Consider the following 20,443-nt stretch of genomic DNA (forward strand, 5'->3'; position numbering starts at 1 on the left):
GATCGATAATGAGCATATATTTTTCTGAGTTATTTAACTTGTTTCGATTTTAATGTTTTGAGTTTTCTACTGGCAACACTGCAAGAACGAACGTCGTCGTCCTTCCGACCAGCGACTTTTTTGTCGGCTGGGTGTAGTAATTCGATAAAAAAATCCAATAAAAGTTAGTATTTGTGCTATTTTCACTAATAAATACCTATTTCCCAGTGATTATTACGTAATTGATATGCGTAAAACGTATTCGATCTTAAATCAAGCATTTATTTACGGTCAAAGAGAGTTGAAGTCTTACATAACTTGGGAGACATAACCTGCATTTTTAGTAGCTGTGTTAATAATTTCAGAGCCGTGAAAATGTTGGGTCGTTTCGCTCCGGGTGTGTGCACCCAGGTGACCCTGGTGGCCAACCAGCAGCAAACCCGGAATATGGCCACCTTGAAAGCCATTTCCATGCGTTTGAAGTCGGTTAAGAACATCCAAAAGATTACCCAGTCCATGAAGATGGTGTCAGCTGCCAAGTAAGAGAACGTTTTCAGTGTATTAAAAAAGTTACAGGTACTTACCTAGGTACTTAAATGTTTTAAAATTTACTAAGCTCAGAATCACAGCCAAATTAAGAAGCTTTGAGGAGTTTGGAAGTTGGTTAGAAATTAGAACTTACCTCGATGCAGATATTTTTAAACAAAAGGATGAAAAAATTCTCATGCCAAATGCCCAAATAATTAAGTTTCAAACTCAAACTTGATCAACTTTGTTAAACTTGGTCTCAAATTTCTGAGGTATATTTTATAACTAACTGACTAGCTAGCCTGTGACCATCTGTGTGGAATTAGGTTTTTAACGTTTGTATTTTATTCATGTACATTCGGTTTTAGTTGTCGTTAGGTTGCACTTGTCTGTGCAAACAAATTTTGCTGATGCGACTTATAAAAGTGGTAGTACTGGTGTAGTCTATAAAATTTGTTGCCTATACATAAAAATGTTTCCAGATATACGCGCGCTGAGCGAGACTTGAGGGCTGCTCGTCCATACGGCGAAGGTTCTGTGCAGTTTTACACAAAAGCTGAGGTGATTTATCATTTTTAGAGCTCTGTACTTCATAATGAAATGGAACCCTCATTAATTTTATTTTCATACAAACAAGATGCGTCATCTAACCATTCGTTTTGGTATCAAAAAAATTCAATTCCATTTGGTTCAAAATAATTTGGCTATGAAAATGTAAAGGTATCATTTGAGGGATACGAAGATAAAATTAGATAAAATAAGCTATCTAAAAAAAATGTCATGTATTTAGATGCAACCATTATTTATTATTTTTATGTTCCCAAATAGAATTGATTTGTTTTTGAGACTACATAAATAATAAGTTATAATAAAAAGATAGTATATTTGTAACAGTATTTACATAAAATATATGCTTTCCAAGCTACGGAATCCTCTGTGTGCGAGTCAGACTTGCCGGCCAGTTTTTTAAAATATAGTTTTGTTTTTGCAGGTAGCTCCCCCCGAAGATGAACCCAAGCAGCTAATGATTGCAATGACTTCTGACAGAGGTAATAGTCTAAGGATGAGGTCTATGGATTGTACTTTAACTTTGGTTAGACTTAAGCTTCAGTTAAAACGAGACAAAATGTCAGGGGTATAGTGCCGTTTCTTTTTAACAGTGTCTTATATCTAAGCAAAGTGCGCTCTATATATCCCAGGCTAAGGAAAAGCTTGACTGCCCTGTACTGAGGCACTGGATATATACACATGTGTATGTACTCAGTGCCTCAGTGTGTACCAGCAAATATTTATATTAAGGTTTTTTTTATTTAATTTTTAAGTTTACTAACATAGGTAGTTTTAAAGTAAATATTGTACTAGAGCTTGTCTATTTTGAAATGACGCGCCCCACCATCGCAATTTACATCTAAGTCAACAAAATTATGTAGTGGGGCGCGTCATTTCAAAATAGACAAGCTCCAACTAAATATGGGTTAAGGCCTGAAATGAAGAAATTTTATTTTATTTTATTTGATGTTTGATAATAGCTACTATTATGAACAGAGTCTAATATTCTTATCTAAAAGAATAAACGTTTTTCTTTCTAATATCGTCTGCAAGCAGTCCCTCTAATGGAGCCCTGAAATGGATGCTTTTGTCCAGGTCTGTGCGGCGCGGTGCACACTGGGGTGTCGAAGGTGATCCGCACGCGACTGGCCGAGCCTGGCGCGGAGAACATCAAAGTGATCTGTGTGGGCGACAAGTCTCGCGCCATCCTGCAGAGACTTTACAGCAAGCACATCATCAGCGTTTGCAACGAGGTGAGCTGATCACACTCATCATCATCATCAACCAGCTGGCTGAGCCTGGAACCGAGAACATCAAAATGATCTGTGCGGGCGATGAGTCGCGGGCCTTCTACAGAGACGTTCAGAGAGCTTTTTTGCAACGAGGTGAGCTTATCACCTCATCATACTCGTTAAACCAGCACTGACTTACACTGAGCACGGTTCTCCTCTCAGAATGAGAAGGGGTTGGCCAATAGTCTGTGGATTGGCACACTTCACTCACCTTTGAAAACTTTATGAAGAGAACTCTCAGGCAAGCAGGTTTCAAAGTATTTTTGATTCAATATCAGGAAGTTTCTCTTCAAAGTTCAACAGCAAGTAGTTTCACTTCAATAGCAAGAAGTTTCACTTCAGCAGCAAGAAGTTTCACTTCAGCAGCAAGAAGTTTCACTTCAACAGCAAGAAGTTTCACTTTAATAGCAAGAAGTTTCACTTCAACAACAAAAAGTTTCACTTCAGAAACAAGTAGTTTCACTTCAATAGCAAGTACTTTCACTTCAGCAGCAAGAAGTTTCACTTGAGCAACTCGTGTTACAGATCGGCCGGCTGCCGCCCACGTTCCTGGACGCGGCGCGCATCGCGAGCGCGGTGCTGACGTCGGGCTACGACTTCGGCTCCGGCAAGATCATCTACAACAAGTTTAAGTCCGTCGTGTCTTACTCGCAGGCCGATCTGCCGCTCTTCAGCAGGAATGCTGTTGAGGTATGCTGAACATTTATTTTACAAGGAACCAAAAGCTTAATTTACTATAATCCGCTAAACCAGGCAATCTATGGTGCAACATGCAGCATGCAATATGCACCGCCCGCCCTCCCACTGATAAACATGCAGGAAAAGCCAGCCACCAAGCAAGCAATACGCACCACCACCACATAGCACCACACAAATCCCAAAACTACTCGACGTACGTTTCGCCCCAACACCGGAGCATCCTCAGGATATGTAGACTTTACAATACCCAATCGCAAAGTCAAGACTTTGCAATTGAGCAGCTGAACCCAGAATCAACCAATACATTGTTGTGCCTTGACTAGAATTTTCTACATTGCGCATTTGCAACATTAATCGTTACTTTTTTCTTTTACAGAATGCTCCAAAACTGGCAATCTACGACTCCTTGGACTCGGACGTCCTACAGTCCTACATGGAATTCTCCCTCGCCTCGATGCTGTTCTACGCGCTCAAGGAGGGCGCCTGCTCCGAACAATCATCGCGCATGACGGCCATGGACAACGCTTCCAAGAACGCTGGAGAGATGATCGATAAACTCACACTCACCTTCAACCGCACTCGCCAAGCCGTCATCACCCGCGAGCTCATCGAGATCATCTCCGGTGCCGCGGCTTTGGATTAAAAAAAAAAAAAAAACAAAAAAAATTGTCTATGGTATTCATTTGGCGGGAATTTCTTATCTGTCATTTGTCAAATTTACCATAACAAAACTGGCTGGCGGGAATTAAAATCGTATTGCTTCTATTATACTTGTAACTATTATAACAAAAAAATATTTATTGCAATCGAAAGCTTATTATAAGTATAAAATATTGTTTATAAAATCATAACCCTTTCTTTTGGCTTTATTTGTAGTCTGGTAAAAAGTAATACTAAATGATTTAAATACCGTGGATGAATTCAGATTCTAATGTATGCTGTGGAACCAATAGTTTAAAGTTTTCGATCATTTGGTTTTTTTTCAATAGTGATGTAAATACAACTGACATTCCCGAACGAGCGTTACTGAGTATTTGCAAATCGCACGCAAACACATAACTGGCTTTACCACCTTTGCAAATAGTCTTTTACACTTGTTCGATTCTGTGGCCGCGTATTTTGAATTTCATGTAAGGATCAAGTGGTGGATAGCATTAAAGTACTGTTTAGTAAAGCTTGTTTTATTTTATACCTCAGCTTCCCCCGCGTGGATTTAGGTTTTTAAAATTAAAATTCCGTGGGAATTTACTGCATTTTCCGGGATAAAAAGTAGCCGTCATTATTTCCGTCCCCGGAATGTTAGTTATCTCTATTATGTCAAAATCGGTTAAACAGATGGGCCGTGAAAAGCTAGCAGACAGACCAATATTTTCGCATTTATAATAATATATGGATTTGTTTTTATCCGTTGAGTAGTTCCATCATCCTCTATTTCCGAAACTGCTACTACAGGTCTTCACCAAAACATGAAACCAAGCTGACAGAAGACCTTTGTAGAAGAAAAAAGAATTTTGGAAATCACTTCTTTGATGGATTTATGGAGAACAAAATGGTGTAAAACTTACATTAAGGCACTAAAGGTGCGAAATATGTAGATATAGTCCGTACAAGATGAGAACTCACTCGCCATTTTAACTGTCAACTATCATGTCAAAAGTAAGGACTAAAATCGTACTTTTGAACATGACTGTTGACACAAAGTTAAAATGGCGTTGAATGAGTTCTCATTTTGAACGGCATTATTATACCTACCTAGTAAGTACTATGACAATCACACTATAATATTATAAAGGAGAAAGTTTGTATGTGTGTGTGTGTGTGTGTATGTTTGTTACTCCTTCATGCAAAAACTACAGGACGGATTTGGCTGAAATTCGGAATGTAGATAGATAATATCCTGGATTAGCACATAGGCTACTTTTTATCCCGGAAAACCAACGAGTTCCCACGGGATTTCGAAAACCTAAATCCACGCGGACGAAGTCACGGGCGTCAGCTAGTTAAATATAATAACGTGCATAGGTACCTAAGACTAAGTACCTAGGTATGTAACGTATATTAATTTATACGGACGGCGAATGTATAATATTATTATTACGATTACGACGCTCTATTGGAACGTAAAACTTCATGAAAATTTTATCGCTCTTAAAATTGCTTTAGCGCCGAAATTATGAGTCCTGACTAGGGTGGCCATAAAATAATATTATCATGCGACCCTGGGAAGACGGTAGCTTGCTGTGGCGTAGGGTGTCGTGCCTACATGGAAGGTTCACGAGGCATGCAATAGGAATGCATTACGAAATTAGACGTTTACATGTGCAATTGAAAATGAAATTAGTCAAAAGTCAAAATCATTTATTCAAAATAGGTAAGTACTAATAGTTAGGTAGTTACACCTTTTGATTGTCCAATTTAAAAGATGATATTAATATCATTATACCTAGTATAGTGGTGATAATTAATTACACGTAGGTATAATTATAAGTAGGTACGTAAACTTAAAACTAAAGCTACGAGGGTTCCAAACGCGCCCTTAATCAAATTATTCAAAATGTCCTAAACTAATTTCGTGCCACTAATTTCGTAATGTAAATACTAAATTCCGCTTTATAGGATTGTCAGTGTTGACCTCTGGTGTTGCCTGTTATCGCACATAATATTTTGTAAAGTTTTGGCAGAGTTTTTGCAGAGATATTCAGGCAGGCATTTGCTTTTTCAGCTTTCTCACTTCTCAGAGGACAAAAGAGTGCCCAAAATACCAGTAGACTCGGAGACCTCGTATCGCTCGGTCCGTTAATTTTATATGACCTACAAAATGATTTTTAGTAAGTACTTACGTAGGTACTTATTTACTATAGGTATACCTACTACTATACCTACTTATCTACATACTCTTAGTTTTTTTAACGTACCGAAAGGAGTTACGTATGTAGGTAAGGAGTTACCTAATTTTTGATTGCATTGGATTGGAGCACTTTTTGAGATATTTTAGTAGCTGATGCACCGAAATAAAATGCAATATAAGACTGATGCAAGCTGCACGAATCGCGCTGACTAAGGAAATGCTAGGTACAGTCGCCCATAAAATATAAACCAAATAAATATATTCGGAAAATGTATCTATTCTCAATCGATCACCGTTTGCGTCCACTGCTGGACATAGGCCTTCTCAAGAGCGCTCCACCACACACGATCCTCTGCCTTCCTCATCCACCCACTTCCCGCTATCTTGAGATCGCCAGTCCAGCGGGTTGGAGGTTGTCCCACACTGCGTTTGCTGATACGCGGTCTTCACTCCAGAACACGTATCTATTCTATTACTATCTATTCCGGTTCGAACTTTCTGCAACTGAACCTTACCTAACAGTCTAATAAAGAATTATGTTACCAATAATAATCAGGTTACCTACCACTTAAACATTCTGTAAAACAGTACTACAACTTTTATAAGTTACGCCGATGAACCTGCGCAGAAATCTTATTTTTGATTGCGGGAAAATATCTCAGCCAATCATAGCGCGCGTCCGTCCGCTATTGGTTGTTGTATACGCGCGAATCATGAGCCATATAGCACGAGCCTCTATTGTTCTTTTATTTATTTACTCAGGTACAAGTTAGCCCTTGACTGCAATCTCACCTCGTGGTAAGTGATAATGCAGTCTAAGATGGAAGCGGGTTACGGACTAACCTTGATTCGTAGGGGGGCAGTTTTCATTAAACCCATACTCCTTTGGTTTCTACACGGCATCGTACCGGAACGCTAAATCGCTTGGCGGTACGGCTTTGCCAGTAGGGTAGTAACCAGCCACGGCCGAAGCCTCCCACTAGAACAGACCAGAAAGATTCGAAATAATAAAATTCCAAACTCCTACCTGGAATCGAACCCGGGGCCTTCCACTAATAAGACCACAGCGCTTACCACTACGCCAGGGAGGCCGTCAAATGTTCAATAGGTAATAAGATTTACACTTCATTGATATACAGGGTGTTTGGTAATTAGTATATAATGACGACACGCACCCATGCTACTTTGATCTGATAAATACAACGCTGAAGTAAAATGACGAAATAAAATTATAAAAATTTCCATACAAAATTTTAAATTTTTTTTAATGACCAAGTTGTCATGGCCCTAATGTGCCCTAACTCACTGAGATCGTTGGCCTCGGCCTATCTAAAGATGGCCAACGATCTCAGTGAGTTAGGACACGTTAGGGTCATGAAAACTTTGACATAATTTAAAAAAAAAAAAAATTATATGGCCATCTTTAGATAGGCCGAGGCCAACGATCTCAGTGAGTTAGGGCACATTAGGGCCATGACAACTTGGTCATAAAAAAAATTTAAAATTTTGTATGGAAATTTTTACAATTTTATTTCGTCATTATAATTCAGCATTGTGTTTATCAGATCAAAGTAGCATGGGTACGTATCGTCATTATATACTAATTACCAAACACCCCGTATATTCGGTTTTAATCGGCGTTCGATGCGACTTATAAAAGCGGTAGAGCTGTCTGTACCTTATGTTTTCGTCAGCGACTGTACGTAGGCGTCAGACGGTCGCGTATTTATTGAGCGGAGCCGCGCGGCGCGCTATACGCTGGTGATGCCAAATTTGTCACTGCAGTGAGCTAAGTGGAAGCACGTAAGATACCCTGAATCCCGACTGCCTAGTCACTATAGTGCCTAGCGAGATATGATTTCCTTTGCAAAATCAGCACGAGCAAAGAAAAATTAAAATCGGGAGAATGTAATATATCAATATATCCTACAACACGCATAAGAATAGAAAGAGTAGAAAATTAGAAATATTTTATTCAAATTAGCTTTCACTAGTACATACCTACTTTTGAATCGTCAAATGCATTTACTACTGGTTCGGGATACAATTACCACCGAATGTATCAAGCTGGTAGGTACTTGGAAAACCATCCCATAAATAGCTGCAGTAACTCCATGCACACATACAAGACATACATATTATATTGCTAAGTAAGTACCCCCATTAAGAAAGGGTTTTCATTATTAGGGTTCCGCGGATACCTCATATGAAAGGGCTTTACTTGTACATTCTAAAACCAATTTTTATTTATTCTTATGCATAATAGTTTTTGATTTATAGAGCGAAATGTCGGAAAGATACCCGAGTATGGAACCCTCGGTACGCGAGTCTGACTCGCACTTGGCCGGTCATTTTCCTGAACGAAGTCATAGCGAGTCCACTATATTATACCATTGCAAAAGTATGTCTGTCTGTCTTTTCAAGGCTCAACCGATCTTGATGGGTCAGATTACCTATTTGGTTAGGTACCTAGTTATAGGTGAGTAGGTACCTTAGTAGACTATGGCCTAAGCCGTAAATTCTTCTCATTATGAGAGCCATGCTCGGCTGTGGGCAATGAGTCGAGATGATAATGATGATGATATAGAATCTATTTCATTAAAGGTTATAGCTAAAGGTTATAAAAAATTCAAAATTCAAAATGTTTTTATTCAATTAAACTTTTATAAGTGCTTTTGAATCGTCAAAAAAATCTACCACTGGTTTGAAATGTCGTTCCTATCGAGAAGAACCAGCAAGAAAGTCGGCGGTTGCTCTTTTCAAGTACATATCAATTTACAATAATATGCCATACCTACTGTATACAAGCAATTGCAGCGCCGTATTGCTGGAGCGAGTCAAATCCAAGCTTTTTTGTCATTTAGATAATCTTCGATTGTATAATATGCTTTTTTCGGGAGCATACTTTTAATAGATTTTTTAAACTTGTGTAAAGGCAAGTCAAAAATTGACTGTGGAATTTTATTATAAAATATTACACTCATTCCCACTTTCCTGAGGCGGAGCATAGGATATGCGAGCCTATAGAGCCTAATATAGAAGTAGGTACCTCCAATAAGTGCGCTGTGTGTATGTGTTTGTGTACAATAAGTAGGTACAATAAGTGTAAGTGTGCGCAACAAAGTTTTCGTTTGTTGTCAATTTGTTGCTGAAAAGAAAAGAGTTTTTCGTAATAGCGGCGGCGTCGTACTGTCGCGATTCTATTGATTCCAATTCCAACTAGTAGGTACATTTGGAGTGACGAAACGTTTTTTCCACATTGCAACTTGACTGTACTAAGTTTGGCTGAAGGAATAAACCTACCTGCTTTCTTGAAAATTGATGCTAGATGCTATAGGTACCTGACTGTTGCATCTTTAATAGCTATGGGTAAATAAAATTAATAATATGATCCCCATGCTAAAGAAACCATTTTATGTTGGAAACCCCCTCACTTCTCTCCCTAAGTATACTTTCTTACACTAAGTAGGAACTGCGGCGCGAGCGACGTTCGAAAGACCCGTAACCAAATTGGTTCTCTATTAGTTGACCACCACGACAACCATGCTAAAAAACTTGAAGCTACACAAATAGAGCTATTAATAAATTGTCATCCAATAAAAGTATAACATAAAAAGAACAAAAAAGTAATATTGTTATCAGAACTTTATCACTAAAAAGTAAAAACCACTGGGGCATTAAGGAGTGAACTTGAAATACCCTATGGTCTAAGTCTTAGGATTTGGACAAAACCAAGTTAGCCGCTACCATCTTAGATTGCATCATCACCTATCATCAGGTGAGATCGCAATCAAGGGCTAACTTGTATCAGAATAAAAAAAACCCATTTTTTTCTAGAGAAGCATTGAATCACATAAAATGTAAGTGTAAAAGTTATTCTGGATAGCTTCAATCCGGACTTAAAGGACCGGAACAAGAACTATCCGCGTCTCGAAGATTTCGCTAACTTATCTACTTAAGAATTTATGTAGTAAGCCAACCCTTTCGCTTGCAAATCGTAGAGGAAACAATACCTACGTGTTTTTTTGGTGTACGGATACGTCTTGGATGATATGAGGCGATTTTTAGGGTTCCGTATAGGGTCATTTCATTCGTTGTCCGTATGTCTGTAGTGTCTGTTAAGACCGGTCAAGGTAATTAAAGCCTGTAGGGTACTTCCCGTTGATGTAGAATCATGAAATTCAGAAGATAGTCTAGTCTTCTTCGTATACTCTTGGAAGAGGGCTCGTGGTCATCACGAAGTGACGTTTTTGTGGGCAGATGTTATATGTGCCTCTCGAACATACGCCACTTCTCCCTGCTGGCCGGAGTCACTCTTACACGTTTCCGAAGAACTTCAGTGTGCGACTCTGTACTAACATCGAAAGATGTTGTTTACTAACTCTAGAAAACCTTGAAATAAACCATCAAACCTAACATTGGCCCCAACATTCGACTCCCCCAGTCTTGAATACAGCTGCAAATATCCTAGATGTACATAAATTTGGCGCGACGCTCATGAGAACTGCCAGGTGTCGCGACCTATATTTAATTTATGAGCTCCTCCCCGACTTGTAGAGATGGGCGATCTTCAAATCGGTAATATCGATAAATAACACTATATTATAAAGGCGAAAATATGTGTCTGTGTGTGTGCGTGTGTGTGTTTATGTGTTCATGTGTGTGTATAATAACTTCGATTAACACTATAGGTGCCCACGCACTCGAACTGCACTGCAGCGGAACTGCGCGTCGCGTCAGCGCCCCGCACGATATTCTCTCCAGCCACACCGCGCGGCAGTGACGTACGCGCATCGCGGCTGGAGTGCACTTCAAGAGCGTGGGCACCTTTAGGCTAGGTACATTTATTCCAGAGAATCAGAGAGTTACCACGGGATTTTGAATAAGTCGCGGGCATCATCTAGTTTGGAACAAAGGTGGAATTATTTTCTTTAATTTATAGATTAGCGCACGGTTGCTGTCAGTCAAAGTTTGTGTCGATCAGACTTGCTGGCAAGTGATGATGCAGTCTAAGATGGAGCAGGCTTGCCTAGAAGATACCTACCTATTCACTCTTGACTTGAAGGTACCCATATTAAAATTGGAGGAAAAACTGATGCCGGAAGAAGGAGGATATCGCTTTATTCTGAACTGTTAAAAAAAGGAATTTAGCGTAGTTTTGGGTAAGGTCTGACGAAATCACAAACACAATCTTTATGATAAATTATTATACTTTTATTTCATATTTAAATTTATTAACTTTTACATTTGTGTCAAATAAATGTTGTTCCTCTTACGTTAGTATATTTCCGAATGTCGTCGTTTTAAAACCACTCTTACAGGTAACCTCTCCACGTTTATTAGCCACTCCCCTTTTTATCTTATCGTTATCGGCCAATCCAAATTGTACAATGAATAAACTTAGTGACTAATATACAAATCATCAAGCTCGTTTAACAAATCATCTAAGTAATAAAGATGTTTTCATCTTATATATTGATTACAAATATTATCCTTTATTATGCTACAATTCATCAACTAAAAACTATAAGAATTTTATATACAGTACGTTTATCGATCAGATGTTGAACAACTTCAGCCAATCAATGACGCCTTCTAATATGATGTTATGATTTGTTATGATTTGAGTGGCGCCAACTATCTAATCAGTAACTTCTATACGTTTATAGATAATTAAGATGGGCCAAGCTTACAGCTCGGCCATCCTGTTTTAAGCGAGTCTCATCGCTTTAAAAAAAAAAAATTAAAACTTAAGTAACATGTAAACTTCACAACCAAAATGACAAAGACTTAGTTCAACAAAACAAAAAAAAATTAAGATAGTAATTAATTAAATTAATATTCTTGCTAACCTTAACTAGAAGGAATATACAGTTTTATTGATACATTGGTATTGATTATGATTGCAACTTAATTTTAGAGCACTCGCAGCAACCCTTTCCATCCGATATAATTAGAAAATAGCAGATAAACTCAATTCAATTCCAAACTATTTACCCTCGCAACTTTACCTGCCAGTCTACAGTAGCACTCAAATTTAGCCTTTAATCTAAAATTCATTTTTCTGTTCTCTTCCGCTAATATTAAAATAAAAAGATGCAGACACTCTAAATTTATAAATAATTTTTCAAAAATCATAAAGATATCAAAAATTGCGAGACCAGTAGCAACTAAAGGAGGCCTCCATTTAATCAAAGAAGGTAGGTACATGCATAAAGTCCGAAGTATCAATTATAACTCACAAGCCAATATTTTACAGGAACACTCAATAGAGATTTGGGGATGAGCATGTAAAACTAATTACTAAAAACTACTTTAAAGGGTTTCAAGTATCTCAAAATAAATTGTTAAAAGTTCTGTTCCAACTAGACTCTCCTTCCCACTAAAGAATTATATAAGAAAACTGATGAACTATATTATATAAGTCAATTATACAAATTCAAAATATGTCTATTTGTTAGGAAAATACTATTAAAGTCCGTACATACACGCATCACTTTAAAGCTAAATCTCATAAATATGGTACACAAAACGAACATACCTATTATGCTACAATTACATAAAGCTAGGACTAATTATGGTATGTAAACTACCTAGCTCTACTACATAATGTACTTGCCGAAACTCATACTGGAGGAAAAATCTTTTACAAAGTTTAAAGTTTAATCAAACAGTGTCAAACACCATAGATATCTTAGCTAGATGTAGGTATAGTTTGTTAACGAATATAACGTGTTTTGACTTTTTATATTATTGTATAGTCACCATACCTTTAAAGATTATGTTTTCTTCTATATTTATATTTAGAATCGGGAGCGATTCTTAATATGAATATGTGTAAGTGAACTTCTTGCCCTTTTGATAAAATAAACTCTCTAAACTTAAAGTTAATCGCCGCCAGTTCTCGATTTAAATCACAAAACATTTTCATACACTTTCAACGCAATAGTTTTACGCACATATTTTCTTCTTCCCTTCTTATTGGAAAATCGTGGATTCCGAGCCTTGGCGCGTCTCTCTTCTACCGGGATACATATATGATTGTCCTTATTTCCCTCCAGATCCAAATTTTTAATGACCCTTATCCTAGGGTCTTTTCCCTCCAGATCCAAATTTTTAATGACCCTTATCCTAGGGTCCACCTCCTTCCTCCTATAGGACTTTTTGTCCATAGCCCGTAACCTCGGGGCTTTTCCATCCTTTCCTTCCTTGGGACTTTGTGTCCCTGACCCATACCTAGTTTTGGGTCATCCTTTCCCTCATTTGTTCATTTCCAACATCCTTGGATCCTGCAAACATAAAACACTTTGAGTAGACCGTTCATTTAATTTTGTTTCATAAGCATCCATCATAATACAATCCGACCTAAGAGAAGTAATTTTACTTGGTAACCTAGAAAACCTATTATCATTATTATAATTTAGTTTTCTCCAGTTCCGTACCCCTCGAAGGGTGCCTACGAGACCCTATTTTCTAAACCTCTGCTCTCCGTCCGTCTGTCCGTCTGCACGTGCGTCACGGCCCGAACCGCGAACGGCGTATCGTGAACCGTGATAGATAGAGAGTTGAAAGGAACGTGATTACGGATGTATGAAAATCCTATGCCTGGTTGCTTCCAATTCAAACTTTTTCTTTTAATGCAGATTACGCTTCCCATATTTCTTACAATTACCTATTGTTTTTTTTTTCTAGCAAAATCCACATTCTGAAGTACTAATGGACAATGTTAAACAAACGCCAGGGTACAGTAGTTGCGTCACTTGTGCCTCTTAACCATATAATATCTACATGCAAAAAGAATCTTTGATTTATAATTTCACATGATACTTATATATTTTATTTTAGCCATAATATGCACCATATGGCGTACTTTGTCGTTTCGAGTAACATAAGCAGAACTACCAAATTCGACCCTGGGAACGACACAGTCGCGACTCGCCGCCGAATGATACCTATTAGTTTATCATTAATTCCTTTTCATAGAGAAAAGCGATATCAACATAATAGCAGGAAAAAAAATGAAATAAATATTCCGTTCGATACATCTCTATTCTCTACGACATCAAGATCTCTATCACAAGCTGATCGATCATAAAGATTAGAAGAAAGTAGGTACCTTATACATTATTTTATATGTTAACCGTAATGACCCGCATCTGTTCGATTTCCCTTTGTTCGTTTCGTAAAAGATTCATCCTCGTACGTCCATCATCATCATCATCGTCATCTACATCGTCATCATCATAAGGTCACTGTTGAACATAAACCTTCCCTAGTAAGCACCACACGTACTGTCCTCAGCCTTCCTCATTCAACCCCTGGTTCCTATTGATACAAACCACTAAACCCCCCCCCCCCCCCCCATCAAATGTGTACCTATCTACATCCATCCATCATACCCAAATGCCGTGCTGGTTGATGTGATGAGCGACAAAGTGTTAACCTCTTCAATACGTCATGGAACTGTAGGAATAGCCATGGAAGACCTCCAAACCGAACGTTGATATTTTGTGTAAGTGGTCCCACGAGTCAAAAAAAATATTCTTGTCCATAAAGGAACAAGCCACGATATACAGGGTTACTGGTAATATGTCGGCAATCCGTTAAGGGGGTGTAGGCGAAGTAATTTGCAACCAAATGACCCCTTATGACCCCTAGGCAAATGTCAACCATTTTCGAGTAATTTGACTTTTTGTGTTTTTTAGAAGAATTTGAGGTATGCAACTTTGAAAATTTATAAAAAAAAAACCAATGCATGAATTTTTTTATTATTATTATTATTTGCTTGCTAACACTTCAATACATAATAATCAACCATAAAATGACACTTATCTTTAATAGTTTTCAAATCACAGCTACAAATCTGTACAAGTTTCATAATTTACACCAGGTGGTCTGACAAAAATGGTCGATTTATGTAAAAAATTACTGAAGAACTTTATCGGCAGAACACATGAAAAACATGTGCAACTTCTCAGCTACCCAACGAGATACAATATGGTACCAGAAATCAGAAAATGGCCGAAAAAAAATACAATTATTGTTAAAAAGACGAAATCGTCTGCAATCCAAAATTACAATAATCGTTTAGGAAGTTTAAAATAATTACGTAGATAAGTTACACTAAGCCATTAAAACTAAATTCTAAAGTTCATTTTCAAAATGTGACCCTCTATTTCTTATGCACAGGCGCATTCTTTTTCTTAATTGAGATTTTACTACATTACTAGTCAAATTGGTTCTTATTGAATTAGCTGCATTTATTATTCTAATTTTCAATTCTTCGACTGATGGCACTGGTGAGACATCGTACACTAGGCTCTTCATATGTCCCCAGACATAATAGTCCATAGGTGTCAGGTCTGGACATCTTGCTGGCCAAGGAGTTGGGCCTCCTCTGCCTATCCATCGATTGGGAAAATTAGTGTCTAACCATTGCCGAACTGTTATTCTCCAGTGTGCTGGACATCCATCGTGCTGGAATCTCATTCCTCTTCTTATTTCCAGAGGTACGTTTTCTACTAATGCAAATAAATGTTCTTTCAAAAAAGTCTCATACGAGCACTTCGTCACTTGGAGCGTACACACGTGGTCTTCCAGAATCGGATTGTCTCCTCTGCACCCGTCCCGTCTCTCTAATTCTTCGATAAACATCACTGAAGACAGACCTGTGTGGTACTCGGCGGCCAGGAAATCGGCGAAGATATTCACGGCGAGCGGCCAAAGCATTGCCGTCACAATATCCATAACAAAAAAGGATATTGGCATATTCCTCATTGGAGTACTGGGTTCTTTCTGCAGCCATTAGTCCTTTTGACGCGCCAAATTGTCGGGAGAGCAATAAATCAGAGTCCAATCACAAGCCAAATTACAGAGTATGCCAGAAACAGTCCATAAGAAAAAGCCAGGTCAATTGACTTCCAAATTCACAATGATGTAGGTACCAACTTAGGTAGAGATGATCTGTACAGTACGAGTGGCACAAGCAAACTGTAAATTTTTGCAGTTTTGCGCAAATTATGAAACATTTTAAATGTCTTATCTTTTAAGTCTAAGAATTTATAAATACAATACAATTAAATAAGTTAAGGATCCCACTCTTCACCTAATGTTATTGTACTTGCCAGTGCTTTAATTATTATCCTATTCTCTGAAAAATGTTAGGCAAATCTGGCTATTTATGCCTTTGTTTTTTCTATCCAGTCACTAGATAATGTTTTTAAGCTCTTCTTATCCGAGAGCGCTGATTGGTGCACGTGTTCACACAAAGGATTAAAAATGTCATTCTTGGAACTCTCATTATTTTTAGAGTGTTATTTTTAGAGTTTTATACTTCGAAAATGAATTGTAAGATTAATTATAACTCATTACTCATCCTAAATAAGAAATAAGAATATTACCATAAAATTCGACGTTGAGATATTATTTCGTATTCTTAAGACGATTTCATTTTTTTCACAATAATTGCATTTTTTTCGGCCAATTCCTAATTTCTGGTACCATATTGTATCTCGTTGGATAGCTGAGAAGTTGTACATGTTTTTCATGTGTTCTGCCGATAAAGTTCTTCAGTAATTTTTTACATAAATCGACCATTTTTGTCAGACCACCTGGTGTAAATTATGAAACTTGTACAGATTTGTAGCTGTGATTTAAAAACTATTAAAGATAAGTATCATTTTATGGTTGATTATTATGTATTGAAGTGTTAGCAAGCAAATAATAGTAAAAATAAAAAAATTCATGCATTGGTTTTTTTTTTATAAATTTTCAAAGTTGCATACCTCAAATTCTTCTAAAAAACACAAAAAGTCAAATTACTCGAAAATGGTTGACATTTGCCTAGGGGTCATTAGAGGTCATTTGGTAGCAAATTACTTCGCCTACACCCCCTTAACAGATTGCCGACATATTACCAGTAACCCTGTACATAGATTCTTCTATCGGAACTTAAATATTCCAATCACTGCATGTATTCCAACTAATCAGTTTGCTACTGTATATTTGAAGTTGATAATAAATAAAAATGTTAGCTTAATTAAATTCCTATGATAATTCGATTTTTGGTGCATCAACCAGCTTCACCTATTATGTAAAATTAAATATATATATTTTTTTTTTAAATTACCGGCTGTACATTTTAAACTAACCTAAGCAAAATATACTTTCTTACTAATAACTTAATCTTAAAAATTTTCAAGAGGATCCTTCCGCCTCAAATTAACTCAATGATAAAAATGAACAGGAAACTTTAAATGTTGTAAAATCCAGCCAATGCTTCGTACCTTGCCTTATTAATCCAATAGGTACTTCTTTGGATTTTGTCAAAACAAAATACTTTTACTTGTTGAGTGTATAATAAATAAATAATGTAATAAATCAATTAACTGTTAAAGCTAATAACTTTTACAGAAAGCGAACCTCATGATATCTCTTATGAGTTTTAAGCGTAAAATTACCACGCCGAAAACAAAACATGAGCTGACAGTATTCTTATTTGATATACGTAATCCAGTAATACTATATCTATCTACATAATTCGTAAATATGTATGTATAGTTTGTAAGTTACTATTTCACTTTATGCTGTTTCAATGCTTTAAGTTATTATTTTTATCTTTGTCTCATTTTTTTAGTTTGGCCTCATTCTATTTTTAAACTTACTATTTCGCTATAATATTTACAAGTAACCTCATCGAAGACTACACGGTCTTCTGATAACCCAACAAGCATTTATCCAACAGCTATCGCTTTCACCCGAACGGAGGTTCCCTGAAATATACTGAGATAACAATACCTAGTCGACACATGGATGTACAAGAGCGGCAACAAGCTATGACCCCCTCTAGTCATAACTATATCTTTATGATTGTAACATTTCAAACAGTGAAAGTATGTATAAACGATTTCGTCCATAGGACATGCGCTCTAAAGAATGTTAATATAATTATCAGCAACTAAAAGCTTGAAGAAACTAATAGGTACAACTTGTCTTTGAAGTATGAAAATATGCACATTTATCAAGTATACCAGTCCATCAAACATTAAAGTACGCATTTATAAAATGATAACTCACTTATTAATCAAGATAACTACCTGTTTATCAAACCTACCCTACCAAATATAAATAACTACTCACCAAATGTAATACTTTATAACTTAAGTAAAAATATGAAACAAATGTGCATCAACCACATACATACACTCTTCAAATTCATCCATTTATCAAAATGTTATATAATATAACCATTCACCAAATCCATTATATACTTAGTTCATTAAATAGTTTAGTCAAACTTTACTCCACTTGCCACGATTGCAAATTTTCCAAAATAATCAGCCGCAAACATTGCAGCTCATCTCACTTGATAATGCATCCCTCCCTCAGAAAAACAGGCATTAGGAATGTCTTTCCAAGACGCGCGAGAGACAGCCACCGTGGCTTTTCGCGAGATTTAATCCAAATTGAACTAATGCCTAAATAAACAATTTAATTAGAGGGCGATTGCTTTTGCAACCTCTAACCGTCCAATCAAACACCGAAAGTATTCAATAATCCGAGACGTAAATAAAAACCCGTCAGAACACCGTATTTATAAAAACAGAGACAAGAAAAAGATTCCTCCTCGCAATAGATCGCGTGACATCCAACAAGTGAATTATCGACTTTATTACACAACTTATCCTCAACATGTTTTACATCATTTCCTACAATTGAAATCTTTCTATTTTAAATACCCTAACTACAACTTCATAATCCAACCAAAAATCAAACTAGATTTATCCCTCGGTCCCACATCTTTAATGCTTTTTTTTTCTGTTTGGGTAACTAAAACAAAAAAAAATATATACTCATGTTATAAAACGTTGTCAAAGCTTTCCTGAACGCGCTAAATAAGCAAAAACATAAAATCAGGCGAAATGCCAGACCAGCCGAAAACCCTTCAATGCTTAATCATCCTAAAAAAAAAATTATGATCAATATTCATATTATTATCATGAGATACTACCGGCGCTCCTAAGCGAAATTTATAAGGCACCGCATTTCGATTTTATCAAATAGACTGATCAATTTCGAGAGCACAACAAACGTGGTTTCCTGAGAGTTTTGTTAACTAAATGCATATCGAAACTGAACTATCGCGAAGCGAGTCAAGCGAGCGTGAATTTTTTTTTTAAATATATTTCTGGGATAATGTCATGCCACAAACGCGAGCGTAGTGCAAAGATATTTGCCTAAAATTTCTTGCGTACAACAAAGAAAATAGTATTTTGGTAGTAGGTACTTATTATCGCGCCCTGCCCTAAGGGCAGTACTGTAGGTATATTACCATTAAAAAAAAACTTACTCTAATTTTAATAGAACATTTGCCAGGAATTTTAACCCGCCAAGCGATGTTATTCCAATAAAAACAAAATCATATTGCATTTAAATGCGGCAGTACACAGTTAATTGCGTGAATACAGGTAAAAAAAAACCCCGCTGCCCATATACTATACCTACCTACTACTCGTAGTACTCAAATTATTGTGCCAGTATTAAAAGTAAATTAGCTGTTATCTAGCGTGGTAGACTACGGCCTAAACCCTTCTCATTCTGTGAGGAGACACTTGTTGCTCAGTAGTGGGCCGGCCATGGGTTGTTCATGGTGAGCTGTTATCAGCAAAGTTATGTTTGAAACTCAAACATTACGCGTTTCAAGTGGTAAAAATAGATAAATGAAAACATTTCTCCTCACTTTTGTAAAAAAAAACACTTATTTATGCACCCCGTATTTAAAACTATCTGACTACCTACCTACCATAATTTTAAATTTAGTTAAAGAATAACCAGATAAGATAAACCTACTTTTACACCCATTTTAGGATTTATATTTCTCAAAATGCTCAATTTATTAACCCTGGTCACTATTACTTTATTACAACGGATCACCTTCATTTTTATCAATTAACATTTTATATCCCCAATCACTCAGTAACCATTACAAGTAGAGGCGGATTATTTCACTGGCAGGCGTAAAACGAAAAGCTATTTCATGTAACTTTTTCTACCTTATCCCAAAGCGGTTTACAAAAAATAATAATTTCACAAAACAACATTCAAGATGCCCAATGAGTGCTGTGTGATAATATCGCGTCACTGTGTGCTAGAAAAAGGAAAACATCTATCTATACAATGAATGCAGCAAACGATTGAACCTAAATCCAGAAATTCACCTTCCGTAAAACAAAACCACTAGGTATGTGAAAATAAATCCCTATCGTAACTCTTAACCAAACTAATTCGGCACACGATTACAAGTGTGAAGATTGAAATACCACGTTCCGTGAGATATTCACCTGTGAAATCATTTAATGAGAAATAAAACCCCGGCAGGACATAGTAGATACATTCTGAAAACTATTTAAAAGTAACAATAACGCCCATCATTAAGTAAACCACACTTTTTATATTGTTTAACACTATGTTCACTATCTATTCCATTGTACCCACGATACAGGATAACCTAGTGCGGGTACCACCAGAAACAGGAAAATTGTACAAGACT

General features: G+C 36.9%; 1 protein-coding gene across 1 annotated transcript; it reads left to right on the top strand.

Moving 5' to 3' along the window:
* On the top strand, positions 1–4,221 carry LOC123865215 (ATP synthase subunit gamma, mitochondrial). Its single transcript, XM_045906096.1, has 7 exons — positions 1–163; positions 345–518; positions 990–1,068; positions 1,499–1,556; positions 2,152–2,309; positions 2,874–3,038; positions 3,424–4,221. Exons 2-7 carry the CDS (start codon positions 355–357, stop codon positions 3,688–3,690), a joined length of 891 nt encoding a protein of 296 aa, XP_045762052.1. The 5' UTR covers positions 1–163; positions 345–354; the 3' UTR covers positions 3,691–4,221.
* The last annotated feature ends 16,222 nt before the right edge of the window (positions 4,222–20,443 follow it).

Source organism: Maniola jurtina, chromosome 5, assembly GCF_905333055.1.
Source record: "Maniola jurtina chromosome 5, ilManJurt1.1, whole genome shotgun sequence".
NCBI classification, from domain to species: domain Eukaryota; kingdom Metazoa; phylum Arthropoda; class Insecta; order Lepidoptera; family Nymphalidae; genus Maniola; species Maniola jurtina.

Bases quoted from the DNA above. Each gene is read 5' to 3' on its own strand.
- LOC123865215 (XM_045906096.1), top strand. From the start codon at position 355: ATGTTGGGTCGTTTCGCTCCGGGTGTGTGCACCCAGGTGACCCTGGTG. The intron at 1,557-2,151 runs GTAATAGTCTAA...GCTTTTGTCCAG, and splicing joins TGCAATGACTTCTGACAGAG to GTCTGTGCGGCGCGGTGCAC. The intron at 2,310-2,873 runs GTGAGCTGATCA...CTCGTGTTACAG, and splicing joins TCATCAGCGTTTGCAACGAG to ATCGGCCGGCTGCCGCCCAC.